The following is a 14,623-nucleotide window of genomic DNA, read 5'->3' as shown; positions in this document are numbered from 1 at the left end:
CCTTATGATACTGTTCAGAGTGTCAGCTACTGTTACTTGAAAACATATGATTTAATATATATATTATGTAATATATAGTATATATATAGTAATATAATAAACAACGTATTTTTATAATAACATAATAATAACAATAATAATACATTTAAACCATTTGCCTTGTTGTTGAGTATGTTTATTTCTAAAAAGTCTACATCGGGGTGGTGAGGAGGAGGGGCGGCTCCAGGCAGCGCTGAGTCTCGCCGGGACCTCATTTGTGTGCTGTTCACTTACAACAGACCTGCTGTGGTGAAACATCTCTCATCATCTGGCAATGTGACTCTAATGGGCATAAAACAAACTTTCAGTTCCTTTGGGCCATTGACTAGATCCACCGACGCTTATACGTTCTTATACATCCACACCAGCTGATCTGATCATACGAGGGAAATACTGAGAGCTGTTTAAAGATGTCTATATTGCCTTTCACGCCTCCGATTGTAAAGAGACTTTTGGGCTGGAAGAAGGGCGAGCAGAACGGACAGGAGGAGAAATGGTGTGAGAAGGCCGTGAAGAGTCTGGTGAAGAAGTTGAAGAAGACAGGACAGCTGGAGGAGTTGGAGAAGGCCATCACCACCCAGTGTATCAACACCAAATGCATCACTATACCGAGGTACATACTGTAGTCTGTCTCAAAACATGGTAAGCTAGGCACAGCAGAGGCACATTCTGAACGTTCGGACCACATTATGTCCAGTTATGGCGTCTAGGTAGACACTTCACTAGTGTTTGAGACACATCCAAATACACCCAAGATCTGTGCGGCTAACGCTGCTAACAAGCAAAAATAATCGGATTTTCACTATTTGTCACTCTTTTCTAACAGTGGTTAGATTGTAATGGTTTAGAGTACTTTTGTCAGCCGTTTATGTCGTTTTATTAGCCTGTAAATCAAATGAAATGTATGAGGAATAACCGGAGTAAGATCCAATGACTAGCTTGCTAAAGTCTAGATTTATTTATCTATGGGTTTCTTCAGAACTGTTGCCTTTCAGTGTCGTAGCTCGTTTTATAGTGTATAAAGGAAAATAAAAAACTATGTTTGGTTTGGAAATGTTGTTCTCAGATTTAACAGTGTCCGTTGGCTAGCACTGATGTTAGCCTTTTTCAGCTAACCAGACTGGCTGACTATGGTAAAACAAAATAGTCCTATAAACTTCTCCGTTTGTTTTTAAAGCTCAAATGAATGAGCATAAACTAAACAACCAGTAGTTTGTTTAACATGCTGCGATGTTGGGGCTCAAACAAGTGAATTAAAATGCTCAACACCACTTTGTGCCAAGCTAAGCAGTTATATAATTGTCCCTGATATCTGGGGCAGACTGGACTGCACAATGATGTGAAGTTCATAGATCATATATTATTATCATCTTAAATTAATTTGTTTATTGTGAATACCATTGTTAAATTTAAAACATATCAAGTCACAATGCAACTAGTGGGTTTAAATAAGAAAGAAGAAAACTTGATTGTTTGATTTTGGTTAAATTACCTGTTGTTTTGTGTCATTTAGGAAATATCTTCAGCCTTAGTGTGTCAATAGGAAAAGTACATTTTAGACCCCCAAACATTTCTTTGCAAATAGAAATGATTAAAATAGTAGAACAGGGAGCCCTGCAACAGATGTCATGCCCCCCCTTGGAACATCCTATCTGCCAACAACCAAGAAAAACTGTGTCCAGGTGTACCTAGGAGAATTGGTGCCTTTATGAATGCAAAGTTGGTCACACTGAATATTGATTTATGTTTCTTTATGTTTACTGAACTTTGTATGATGTTAATTGTTAAATGAAAACTATTTATGGCATTATTTTTGAAGACATCCTCACTATGATTTTTTTTTTCCACAAGTGCCTAAAACTTTTGCACAGTACTGTGTATATATATATATATATATATGTATATATGTGTGTGTGTGTTTGAGTAATCAGCTCGCCATTCGGCCAGTAACTTTTGTAGGAAATGCAGCGTACTACATCATTAAATTAGTTGTCACCCGCACACACACACACAAGATGAGACAGTCACAATGTCGGAGGAAACTGCTTTTATTTAATAGCAGTGCAGGCAAAAGTACAAACAGGGGCAAATCCAGTGAAGAGGCGTCAAAGGGGAGCGTGATGTCGGAGCCGGGGAATCAAGAGGAAGGAAGGGGCAAATCCGGGAGAGAGTGGTCAACGAGAGCGGGAGGTCGAAGCCGGGAAAACAGTTAACAACTATGGCGTAGAACAAGACGGGACTAGCGGGATCAATGACAGGGGAACAAGGGGAGCTGGCAAGCTAAGAGGTAAACAAGAGGAGTATCAGAACTAGGCGAGACTAGCGGGGGGCAAGGACACGGGAAACTAAATACAATAACCAACCCTGGAGAAACGAATGCGTGTGGAATATATAGTGACGAGTGCAGGTGTAAACAGTGAACAGGAGTGCAGATGACGCGAGTGCAGGTGTAAACAATGACGTGGTGATTGGGACGAGTGCAGGTGGTCATAATGTTCTGGATGAGAGCGGGAAGCGAGCGAGTACGCTCGCGGAGGGCATGTGTGCCCGGGGGGGGAGATAGTCTACGAGCATGTGAGCTCGTAGGAGCAAAAACGAGCGTGCAAGCTCGAACGAGCAAAACGGGCGTGGAAGCCCGAGGGAGGAAAAAGACCGTACGAGCTCAAGGGGGCGGAGCGAGGGAGCGGGGTTCGTGACATTAGTATTGTAAGAATGATATTTTGATGCCTGCAGACTATGTAACAAAGAGACATAATCAAATGACATTTAAATGTCAACTAAGAACATCTGTTGCGATTTCAGTGGAACACTGCACAAGGCCACATATAAAGGATTTTCTTAGAACTCATATGGCTGCACATATGTAGAAAATATGAAAATATGTGGAACAAAATTATGATGTGTCCATTATTATGAGTTCAACTTGAGATCGGGTCAATGTGTCTTTATGTGTGTGTGACAAGTGCAGTTTCACATAGAGACAGAGAATGGCTCATGTGATGTGAGTTTAGAACAAATATAGGCTAAGAAAATTTCAGTAATCCCATTGCCATGAGGACAAACATGTATTTTTAATAGAAATAGTGCAAAATATGGTTTCATATTATTAATAGAAATATTTATAGCCATTAATCACGCACCAGTGTATGACGCATTGCCGAATAAATCTGTCTGACTGAAGGAAAGGTTATTGATCATCACTGGTGAACTGCTTCAACGCTCTTATTTATTATTCACTTGGCTATTGTATAAGCCTATATAATGTACAACATTATTGTAAGTATATAAATCTGCACTAATCAAACTATTAATAATGTTGATAGATCCACAGCCACAGCATTTACACTTATTTTGTCTCTGTACATTAAGCTGGGGTATGAGAAAGTATATTTGCTGTATATTTACATACAAATGACACAAGTCAACTTTAAGACCTTTTCACTGGCTGAGAAATTGACATCATTATTAGTAAGTCAAAAAGTCATGCCAAGAACATGTCCTGTCCATACACATCTGTTTGATTAAGTGAGTGATTACTCAGAGGGCAGAGGGAGTCTGTTCAGACACAGAAACAACTAAGAATCAGGCAGAGAAATCTCAGTGGGAATCCCCTGGTGACTCACACACAGTGTAAAATGAATAGAGCCTGGGGTTACATACTGATGAGCATGTAAGTGCATAACTTACCATCTGAGAACTTCATCTGAGAAAACTCTCTATTGATTTTTATGGATTTGTCTGATGTGTCACTGTCATCGACAACCTGCTGATCTTAAAGTTGGCAGAGATGTACATCTTAATGCCTTAATTTCTTTTATTTAGCACTGCTCTATTTTCACAATTGTTGTACATTTCTTGTATGATGATATTGGTGTTCTACAAGAGTTTGCTACTCTAGACCCCCTACCTTCGAATTTGTATTTCTTGCTATCTGCTTTGGTAATTGTCATTTTCACAATTCATGCATATTAAATCAGATAGAGTTACTGTGCCTAACCTAGGCACCTGCAGTATTTAATTCCTGCTTTCTACAGTTTGAACACATACATCCTGCCCATTTTTAAGAGCGCTTTCACAGAGGAAGTGTTTGTGTGCTTGCTTTTCTGTTGCACCTGTCATCTTCAAGCAAACCTCCAAACCCCTGTGTGATGCTTGTTTTTTAAGATAAGAAAATACTAGGGCTGCACGATTTGGGCAAAAAGTTATATTGCGATTATTTTGAAGATTTGAACTGCGATTATGATCGTAATGTTTTCCACAAAATATGTACCACAAAACTTCAAAAAGGCTACTGGGTTTTTCACACTTGAGCCCTCTTAAAAAGAACCAAACTGAGACCTTTTTTTCAGTTCAACCACAAACAAATAAATATGTAAACAGTGAAACAAAGTGTTCTTCATTTCCAAATGTTACCATCCACAGTGTACCTGTTTTTGTCCATTTTGTGATAGGGTCTCTGCTCACTAATCATCATCATTAGTTTTTGAAACAATCAACTTGAATATTAGGGATGCTCCAATCAGGATTTTAACATCCGATACCAATCTCCAATTTTATTTCATCTCATCAATCGATGCTGATCATTCAACTTTTTATCTGCAGCTGTCAAAACTGGTTTCTGCTCAATGTCACTGTTAAATAAATTTCCCTGTTGGTAAAACCAGTTGTTGAGTAGATTTTGCTGTCAAAAATAATGTTGGTTGATTGAATAATTCAGTATTCACAAAATATAATTTTTAAATATAAATGTTACTCTTTATTCTAGGCCTTAAAAACTAGTAGACTTATACAAAATTTTCTTTACAGTATATAACATAGTCCTAAGAATGAGGCTTAATGTCAAACTGAAATTGAACTGATAACCCATTGGTGTGATTCAATTTAATGTGAAAATTTTGCATAGTTTGTCACCATTTAATTTAATTATTTTTATTCATTATTTTATTATATTTAATTTAGCAATGCATTATATTATAGTACCTAAATATTTGATATAGATTTATTATATGTTCCTTCCTTTTCATGTTGTTGGATGTTGGTAATATTAGTTCTGCTTTCACTTGTTTCCGCGGGGAGTGTAATAAGGGCGACACACTCTGTCTTGAGGTAAACAAATTATACGAGAATGAAGAGATGTTTCTGGACTCTACAGGTGTTTCTGTTAATGCTGTTTGCTCAGCAATTATTTAATAAAGATTTTTGAATTATACCCTATCTTGTATATGTTATTATGAGACCTGTTTCTTGCAGAGACTGAGATGCTGCTACTGCAGATAATAATAAAAATCGCTTCACGCTGGACGCGCCAGTTTAGTGTAAATAAAACTTTTAGCGCACGTAAGTTAACGTAACCGAACTCTGAGCATTTCTGTTACTCTAAGCATGAGAGGGAGTTGTAGAGCACAGAACTGCTCTGAAAACACTGTAACAATGCTCTAACTTAATATAGACTGGACAGAGTAGCGCAAATGAACTTTTAAGGGAGCAGACTATTTATTTATTTAATTAAATCGCAGCCGTTTGCAATTTAATAATCGCATAATGTCATATCGCGGTTTCGATTTTATTTCGATTAATTGTGCAGCCCTAGAAAATACCAACCAAACACTGTTCAGCATCTAAATTTAAAAGGATGTGAATTTCAAGTGTAAGTTCCACACATTTGCACACAGGCAGACTTTCTCTGTACTTTTAATACAGCTGAGAGTGTGTTTACTCAAGAAAGTATGTGTAATGGTTATTCAGAGATCAAGAATGCAGCACAGGGCCTGGGGAGAGCGTGGGTTGCTGTTTGGTTTGTGGCTGAGCGTAAGAGGTTGGTGTTAGCCACGTTTCGAAAGACGTACAATGTCTGTGCTGGGACAGAGGGAAGACTACGTGTGCAACAGAACTAGAGCAGGAAATCACCTGCTCACAGGCTGCTCTGGGTTTCTGAGGTCATGCTATTTCCTGCATGTTCAAACAAAGAGCACAGATATTCTGAGAGCTTCAAACCAAAAGAGGACCAAACCCATGTTAACAACTTGTTTTTTTTTTCAAAATAATCTTTTAATGTAGGGCTGTTCTGAGTTTGCATCATTGTATGTAAAGTGGAAAAATGCATTTGAGTGGATTAAAAAAAGATTTTGAACTGAAACTGCTTTAGATATATATATATATATATATATATATATATATATATATATATATATATATATATATATATATATATACACTTAATGATACAAAATAAAAGATTCTAGTAACACATTTAGATCTCACTGCCACGGAGCTAGGGGGCTTGCCAGGGAATTGCTATGCAGTTGTTAAGCTGTTCATATCTGTTTTAGAGTGTTGCTATGCAATTACTGAGGGGTTTTTACAGTGTTGCTGCATTTGCTACGGTGTTCTGAGTGATTGCTGCTGATTGACTCATGTCAAAAGAGCCCACCTACAACTCTCTAAACATCTGAGAAAAAACCCTTACTGACTATGTGTGCATGGTCACCAGAAAGAGGCTTATTGCAAGAAAGCAGCGTTCCATTTACATGCACTTTATAAGCGCTGTACTCTTTACCCTCGTATACTCATCAGAAAGCTTCTTTCTCCAATCTCCACAGCAATGTAATTTTCCCATAACAAACATGGCATCTGAGGAAGACTTTTCTATATTATTCTCTGTTGTTTTGAATCATTTCCAGATATTTCTGAGTGTTTGCTGTTTCCTCAACTTTCTATCGTGACCTGCAGCAGAATTGCGCTGCAATTCTCTTACTTAAAATTTTGGATTCCTTCAATGTAGGAAAGCATATTTGAAAGTGAAGGACTTTGGTGTGTATAAACTGGTATAATTTATAGTGTACATATGTTCTTTTCCCACTGTACTGTACAACACTGTAAAGGTTGAATTCTTTCTGCTGTGTTGACTTTTTGTTGGGCTCCTATGTTGTTTGTTATTAGGTCTGTTCACTCTTCAAACACCCATCAGAACGGCGCTTACGTATTTATATGGCCACATTAATCCACGTTCTCGAGAAGAGACCTAGTTTTGTTAAACCGGTTTCTGTTAATCCCTTCAGCAGCAGAAGAAAACGTCTAGTTACGGATGTAACCTCAGTTCCCTGATGGAGGGAACGAGACGTTGTGTTGAAGAAGCGACACTAGGGGTAGCTCTTGAGCGCCGAATATACCTCTTGATCTATGAAAAAAGGCCAATGAGAAGTTGGCAGACATAATTTGCATGTCCCGCTCCCGGACATACGGGTATAAAGCGGGAAAATGCATCTGTTTCATTCAGGATTTTTCTGAGGAGCCGGAAGTGGTCCAGCAACAATAGTGGCTTGGCTCAGCGACGTGGCCAGGAGGACTCAACGTCTCGTTCCCTCCATCAGGGAACGGAGGTTACATCCGTAACCTAGACGATCCCCGTCTGTCGCTCACTTTGACGTTGTGTTAAAGAAGCGACACTAGGGGTCCAATTTAAATCACGCCATGCGCTGAGCCGTGTATGTGTACTGCTGACACAGGAGCGGGCAGGTACTTGACTTTCCAAAAGACCAGCTGTATCAGACTGTACACTTTCCTAATGCCCCATAAAGTTGTCGGAAACCCTTATAGTTACCCTAGACGGGAACAAGGGCCGAGCCTAGCCGGGCCTCTTTTCTCTCCATGTTTCTCGCTTAGAGCAAAACAGCTGGGGCCCTTACACGCATCATGGGAAGGGGGTCTTACCCAGTTTCCTATTCTTTCAGGGGGAAAAGACCATACGGAGACCACACCCGCCCAGAGAGGGGGAGGTAAAAGTGGCAAAATACACCACATGGGGTTTTAGGTCACATGTGGGATGTGGTGCAGTGGTAGATCCCGCCTCTTCGGAGGGAGGAGTTGCTACAGACACGGCGACCGGGGGGCAGCGGGAACTGCCCAAGAGAGACACGTGTCCACTCGTAAGTAGACCGTACCACTGAAAATACACACAGACGGATTATACACATTCCTCCGCCGAATTGCGGACCCACATGGCTAGGGAGGAGTCAATCTGTCAACGTGTTACCGAGTTCTACCTCGGACCTGAGAAAACACGGGATGAGACTGACTCTACCCTTAGATTGTAGAATCTCGCAAACGTATTAGGTGTTGCCCAACCCTCTGCTCTGCATATGTCTGCCAGGGAGATGCCTCTGGCCAGTGCCCATGAGGACACAACACTCCTTGTTGAGTGTGCTCAGACCTGGGTGCAATAGGCCAATGAAATGGCATCCACCACCCAATGGGAGAGCCTCTGTTTGGGGACAGCGTTCCCTTTCCGCTGTCCACCGAAGCAGACAAAGAGCTGCTCAGAGCTTCTAAAGCTCTGCGTGCGGTCCAAGTAGATACGCAAAGCACGTTCCGGACACAGCAACGAAGGGGCTGGGTCTGCCTCCTCCCGGGGCAGCGTCTCAGGACTCGAGTCAGTAGCCAGTGCTGAAGCAGTCTCATATGCATCAACCCCAGCGGCGTGACCGCCGTGGAGGATGCCATATGCCCCAGGAGCTTCTGGAAAAGTTTTAAAGGGACCGTTGTGTCTGGCCTGAAGATGGCGAGGCATTTCAGGACTGACTGCGTGCGTTCGTTGGTGAGGCGCGCTGACATTGAGACTGAGTCTAACTCCATGCCGAGAAAAGAGATGCTCTGAACCGGGGCGAGCTTGCTCTTTTCCCAGTTGACCTGAAGCCTTAAATGGCTGAGGTGCCTGAGCACCTGGTCCCTGTGGGCGCATAGTAACTCTCGGGAGTGGGCCAGGATGAGCCAGTTGTCGAGGTAGTTGGGTATGCAAATGCCGGCTTCTCGGAGCAGTGGCTGTGAGTGGCACGCAGACCCCAGGAACTAATCATCCAGCTGCGACGTCTGTGGGGAGGACGGAGGGTTCCAGTCCAGCCCCACGCTGGCGGCGGCCCGGGCAAGCATGTCGGACATCTGGGTGTCAGCCTCAGCCTGGGCGTGCTGGCCTGAAGGCGACAGCCCAGACGAGTCATCCGCGTCAGATGCTGGACCGCTCTCTGATGCAGCAGCAAGCTCATCCAGCTCGGGGTGGGGGTGGGGGGGCTCAAGAGGATAGGCAGGCTGGCTGTGAGGTGAGCTGCTGTTGCCTCGAGCCCGGACGGAAGTCAACGAGCGTGCCGGGGGGCGGGAGGTTCGCGGGGACATACCCTGCGAAACCGCGACTGCTGCCATCCCGATATCGCCTCCATCGCCAGCTGCATCATCCTCAATCCCGTGGGAAGAAGGCGCGACGCGGGGGCAGCTTGAGTGGCGTTCCTTTGGTTGAAGGAAAGCCGCAACCGCAACGTTGCCATGGTCATGTTCTCGCAGTGAGAACATGAACCATCCACAAACGCTGCCTCGGTGTGATCGCAGCCCAGACACACGAGACAGTGCCTGTGGCCGTCTGAAGCTGAGAGCACTCTACCGTATCCAGGAACTACACAGGGGCGGAAGGGCATCTTTATAAAGACGCGTCCTGAAAAGGACATTCAACGTTAAGAGGAAAATACACTTTAAGAGAAAATACCGGTGACCGGCCGGTCAGCCTCACGTCTTTCCGATTCCAAGACGGTCCGTTTTGTTGCCAGCGGCGCAGGCAATAACGTCACAGCCGCATGTAAACATGTCATTGGCGTGGAAGATCTTCACTGTGAGTGAAGAATACATAAAGTTCGAAATGTGTAATAATTGTAAGGCTAAAGTAAACCGTGGGGGAACCACCACAATAACTTTCGGAACAACAAACCTAATTAGACATTTAAAACACCATCACCCAGCTGAAAATGCCCATTTTAAAAAAGAAGCTAAAAAGGGAGCTATACAGAGTAGGAGGTACTTTCCGACGTCACGTTGCCCGAGTTGTTTAATCTCGTGTCATGTCACACACGCAGCCGGTTACAAGCATACCTGTCAACATTTGGGTATACAAATCCGGGAGAGGGGAAGTGGGGTGCTGGATGGCAGAGGCAGGCTAAATACTACACAACTTGTGCCGTTGTGATTTAATAGACTGAGTAAAATTTACTTTAAAAATTTTACTGAGTAAAATGTAAAAGTTGTTAAATTTACTTGTATATTTAGTTTTTTTCACCGGAGCACCAGCTGAGTCTTCTCCTCCATCTACCAGTGATGCTTGATTTAACATCCCGCGTCTACTACCTGCGCAGATCTCAACAGCGCAAATGGGTTGTTGGTTGCCAGGTTGAGGTCATAAATGATTTGTAATGTGTATGATGTGTCGATTGTGTGAGTAGGATGCGTTTCATTCAAGATCTGGCAACTGGACCACCTTGGAATAATATATTGATGTGATTATTAATATAACGTGGTTTGGGCCATACAAATTACGGGATTTTTTGGGGGGGAGAAATAACAAAACGGGAGTGTTGACAGGTATGGTTACAAGCCGTTCCCGAAGCAGTGCTCAGTTTTACAACTGATATTTGTACATCCAATGTAAGTTGAGCGTATTGGACACTTCAGTTTTTCAGATCTTTGGAATTGTTTTGTTAGACGAGTAATAAAGATAAAAAGGTCAATTTATAAAAATAGTGGAAAATGACATCTGTTATATAAAGCAACTCATTTGCAGTTAATTGCACTTTATTTTGAGAGTTGTTTAAGTGAGAGAAGATCCTGTAACTTAGTGCAGTTTCGGGGAAATTGTAATGTTTAATAATTTATTTTATTATGAAAATAAAATTTAGCATTGAAGAAAGGTAGATTTTGTTTGTATATGTGGTCAATAATAGTTCTTAGAAAGAAAATCCGAATCTGAAAAAATCGGTATCAGCAGGTCACACTTGCAAAAATTCAGAAATCGGAATCGGCCAAGAAAATTGCAATCGGTGCATCTCTAGTTACGTGCCTTTAACATGTACTTTCAAATGTGATTTAAAAGACTATTTTGTCTTTTTCAGCTCTCTGGTTAACATACATTTTGTACAATTGACAGTTTTGTAGTCTACTATTGATTTGTTGGATATTTTAAGTTAGTTTAGAAAATAGCAGTCTGTAAATGGGCTAAAATAAGTACTTAAGAGAAAAAAATGTTGTTTGCAAAAAAATGTAAATCCTGGTTGTGGATGTGGTTTGTGTGAGACATATAAAGGAGTAGACAACAAACATTACTGCTGGATGAGGAAGCTCTGAGGTTACTGGTGAGCCTCACAATCCCTTTGATATCTCCTCAACTTTCTCTAGTTCCCTATTTCTGTTTAAAACACCAATTTTATTGAACGTGTTGACCTCTGGTTTCAATCCTGCTGCCATGCTTTACTCACTAACTTTTGATTTAGAGAGGATGTGTGTGCGTTTGTGTGTGTGTGTGTGGGATGGATAACAGAGGGGATGGGTGCTCTTGGCTTTGACTGAAGAGTGAATGGGTTCAGCTGTGTTTTACTCTCAGGTCAGTCTGGAGGTCAGTTTGACTTGAACAGAAGGAATGGAAATTGCATGTCTGTCTTGAACTGAAATCCGGCAGTGACTTGGTAGACTCCAGGACTTTGCTTTGTCTCATTTGTCCGAGTCAGACAATGGGATGGTCTGTCACCTCTGTGAGTTTGCAGGGGCCGGTCTTTAGTCATTGCATATGTAATAGGCTGAGTAATGTTTGTAAATGTAATTTTGATGTAGATATTAATAAAACAAATAGAACTGCTTTTTTAGCTTGAAGTATAAAGGAGTTTTTTTTTTTTTTTGCTTCGTCAATAACAATGCCTACTTAGCCAACTGTTCAGACTTCAGAGTGCAAGTGTTCTAATATGTTTGAGTCTATTTTATGTAGAATATAAATGTGTTATTGTATTTAAATACATATTTAAATTTAGTAAATATGTACATGTATGTTGTAGAAAGCGTACATTTAATAACCACAGTTTTGCGTACATTAATGAAACCTGAGCAGAATTCGTTTCTGTTAATTATTATAAAGAAATACATTTTTACAAGAATTGGCTTTTTTTAATTGAAGTGAAAATGTACAAACAATGTACACAAATAATTTTTCTGCTTATATTTCATAAATAAAGTCCATTACCTTTTATTACATAGGCTATATGAGATATATATTGGTCATCAGTCACAGTGTTCTGTACTAGATATTCACATCAGCAATTGCAAAATGTATATAAATCTATAGTCGACCACTAGTTTTTAAGTATTAGGTGAAAGCTACATTTACAAACATATTATATAAATGCTAATATTTTTGTTTTGTCTGGCAAATACAGTGCATATGTCACCTGTTCCTGTTGGAGGTTTATAGTGCAGAATACTGGCATTCATAGTGCTGGTGCATAGCTGAATATATAGGTAAACATTACACATTTCCAGTGACTGCTGGAAAAGTGTACAGACGCTGCTTTCAGTGTACTGTCTGCACTGCCACACCATCTTTCCCCTTATTCTGTACTCATGCCAGGCTACTTCCTCTGAAAGCACTCACTCTTTCTTCTCTCAGAGTCTGAGCTTTTTAAAGAATTACGATGGAAATGTATTAATGCGATGAAATTAATTAGCAATGGCTGTACATAGGCTGCAATAGCATCAGGATGATGCATACTTTCACTGCATTTTTCTTTCTCCTTACAGCCAGTGACCTCTGCCATCAGCGGGCAGCAAAAGGCCTTATTTTTCTGCTAAATGCAGCTCTAGCACCATTTGAATATCCTGACTTCTGTGAAAAGATGAATGACTGACCCAGGCCTTTTAAAGTACTCATTCATGCAAGGAAAAAAATAATTGGGCTTGTCCTGTTCTAAAAATTTTATATGTCATGTTATTCTGCAACTGTTTTCTGAAGTTGAATTTATATTATTATATACACTCACCTAAAGGATTATTAGGAACACCTGTTCAATTTCTCATTAATGCGATTATCTAATCAACCAATCACATGGCAGTTGCTTCAATGCATTTAGGGGTGTGGTCCTGGTCAAGACAATCTCCTGAACTCCAAACTGAATGTCAGAATGGGAAAGAAAGGTGATTTAAGCAATTTTGAGCGTGGCATGGTTGTTGGTGCCAGACGGGCCGGTCTGAGTATTTCACAATCTGCTCAGTTACTGGGATTTTCATGCACAACCATTTCTAGAGTTTACAAAGAATGGTGTGAAAAGGGAAAAACATCCAGTATGCAGCAGTCCTGTGGGCGAAAATGCCTTGTTGATGTTAGAGGTCAGAGGAGAATGGGCCGACTGATTCAAGCTGATAGAAGAGCAACTTTGACTGAAATAACCACTCGTTACAACCGAGGTATGCAGCAAAGGATTTGTGAAGCCACAACACGCACAACCTTGAGGCGGATGGGCTACAACAGCAGAAGACCCCACCGGGTACCACTCATCTCCACTACAAATAGGAAAAAGAGGCTACAATTTGCAAGAGCTCACCAAAATTGGACAGTTGAAGACTGGAAAAATGTTGCCTGGTCTGATGAGTCTCGATTTCTGTTGAGACATTCAGATGGTAGAGTCAGAATTTGGCATAAACAGAATGAGAACATGGATCCATCATGCCTTGTTACCAATGTGCAGGCTGGTGGTGGTGGTGTAATGGTGTGGGGGATGTTTTCTTGGCACACTTTAGGCCCCTTAGTGCCAATTGGGCATCGTTTAAATGCCACGGCCTACCTGAGCATTGTTTCTGAGACCATGTCCATCCCTTTATGGCCACCATGTACCCATCCTCTGATGGCTACTTCCAGCAGGATAATGCACCATGTCACAAAGCTCGAATCATTTCAAATTGATTTCTTGAACATGACAGTGAGTTCACTGTACTAAAATGGCCCCCACAGTCACCAGATCTCAACCCAATAGAGCATCTTTGGGATGTGGTGGAACGGGAGCTTCGTGCCCTGGATGTGCAAACCACAAATCTCCATCAACTGCAAGATGCTATCCTATCAATATGGGCCAACATTTCTAAAGAATGCTTTCAGCACCTTGTTGAATCAATGCCACGTAGAATTAAGGCAGTTCTGAAGGCGAAAGGGGGTCAAACACAGTATTAGTATGGTGTTCCTAATAATCCTTTAGGTGAGTGTATTACTCATTGTTTTGTAATATAAATTATGTGGCTAGAAAAGCAGTGAAGTGAACATAAGTATTTCTCATTGACTATTATCAACTACAAAGCATTTTTATTAATAGCTTTCATATAATATAAAAGGTAATGTATTATATTATATATAAAAAATATATAAATAGATAACTATCAGCTGATATAATTGTACATTTTCATGGCAATAAACAGCATTTGAACAGACTAAATTACACTACCACCTATAAAACTAGAAAACAACAATTTATGTAACTAAACTTACATATATTATTTTATATATATATATATATATATATATATATATATATATATATATATATATTGAAAACATAGTGATGGACAGCAGCATTTGACTATATATTATAGAACTTTGTAATATTATTGAATCTGCATGAATTGGCCTATCGTTTTCTTGAATCGGTCCATTTTAATTAACCTCCTTTACCCTCTGGGTTCTGAGGGTGTTTTGGTTCCTGGAGAAGTTTTGACATGCCTTGACATTTGTGCTTTTTTCAGT

At 40.7% G+C, this 14,623-nt stretch overlaps 1 protein-coding gene across 1 annotated transcript in view; it reads left to right on the top strand.

Moving 5' to 3' along the window:
* The first annotated feature begins 247 nt into the window (after positions 1–247).
* Positions 248–14,623, top strand: part of LOC127661453 (mothers against decapentaplegic homolog 3-like) — a 30,957-nt gene continuing 16,581 nt past the window's right edge. The window contains exon 1 of the mRNA XM_052152180.1: positions 248–652. Coding sequence (XP_052008140.1) covers positions 450–652 — 203 coding nt within the window. The 5' untranslated portion in view covers positions 248–449. The remainder of the gene's footprint in view (positions 653–14,623) is intronic.

The sequence above is a fragment of the Xyrauchen texanus genome, chromosome 21, assembly GCF_025860055.1.
Source record: "Xyrauchen texanus isolate HMW12.3.18 chromosome 21, RBS_HiC_50CHRs, whole genome shotgun sequence".
Classification (NCBI taxonomy): domain Eukaryota; kingdom Metazoa; phylum Chordata; class Actinopteri; order Cypriniformes; family Catostomidae; genus Xyrauchen; species Xyrauchen texanus.
The sequence above is the reverse complement of the archived record's forward strand: the minus strand, read 5'-3'. Positions and strand labels throughout refer to the sequence as shown.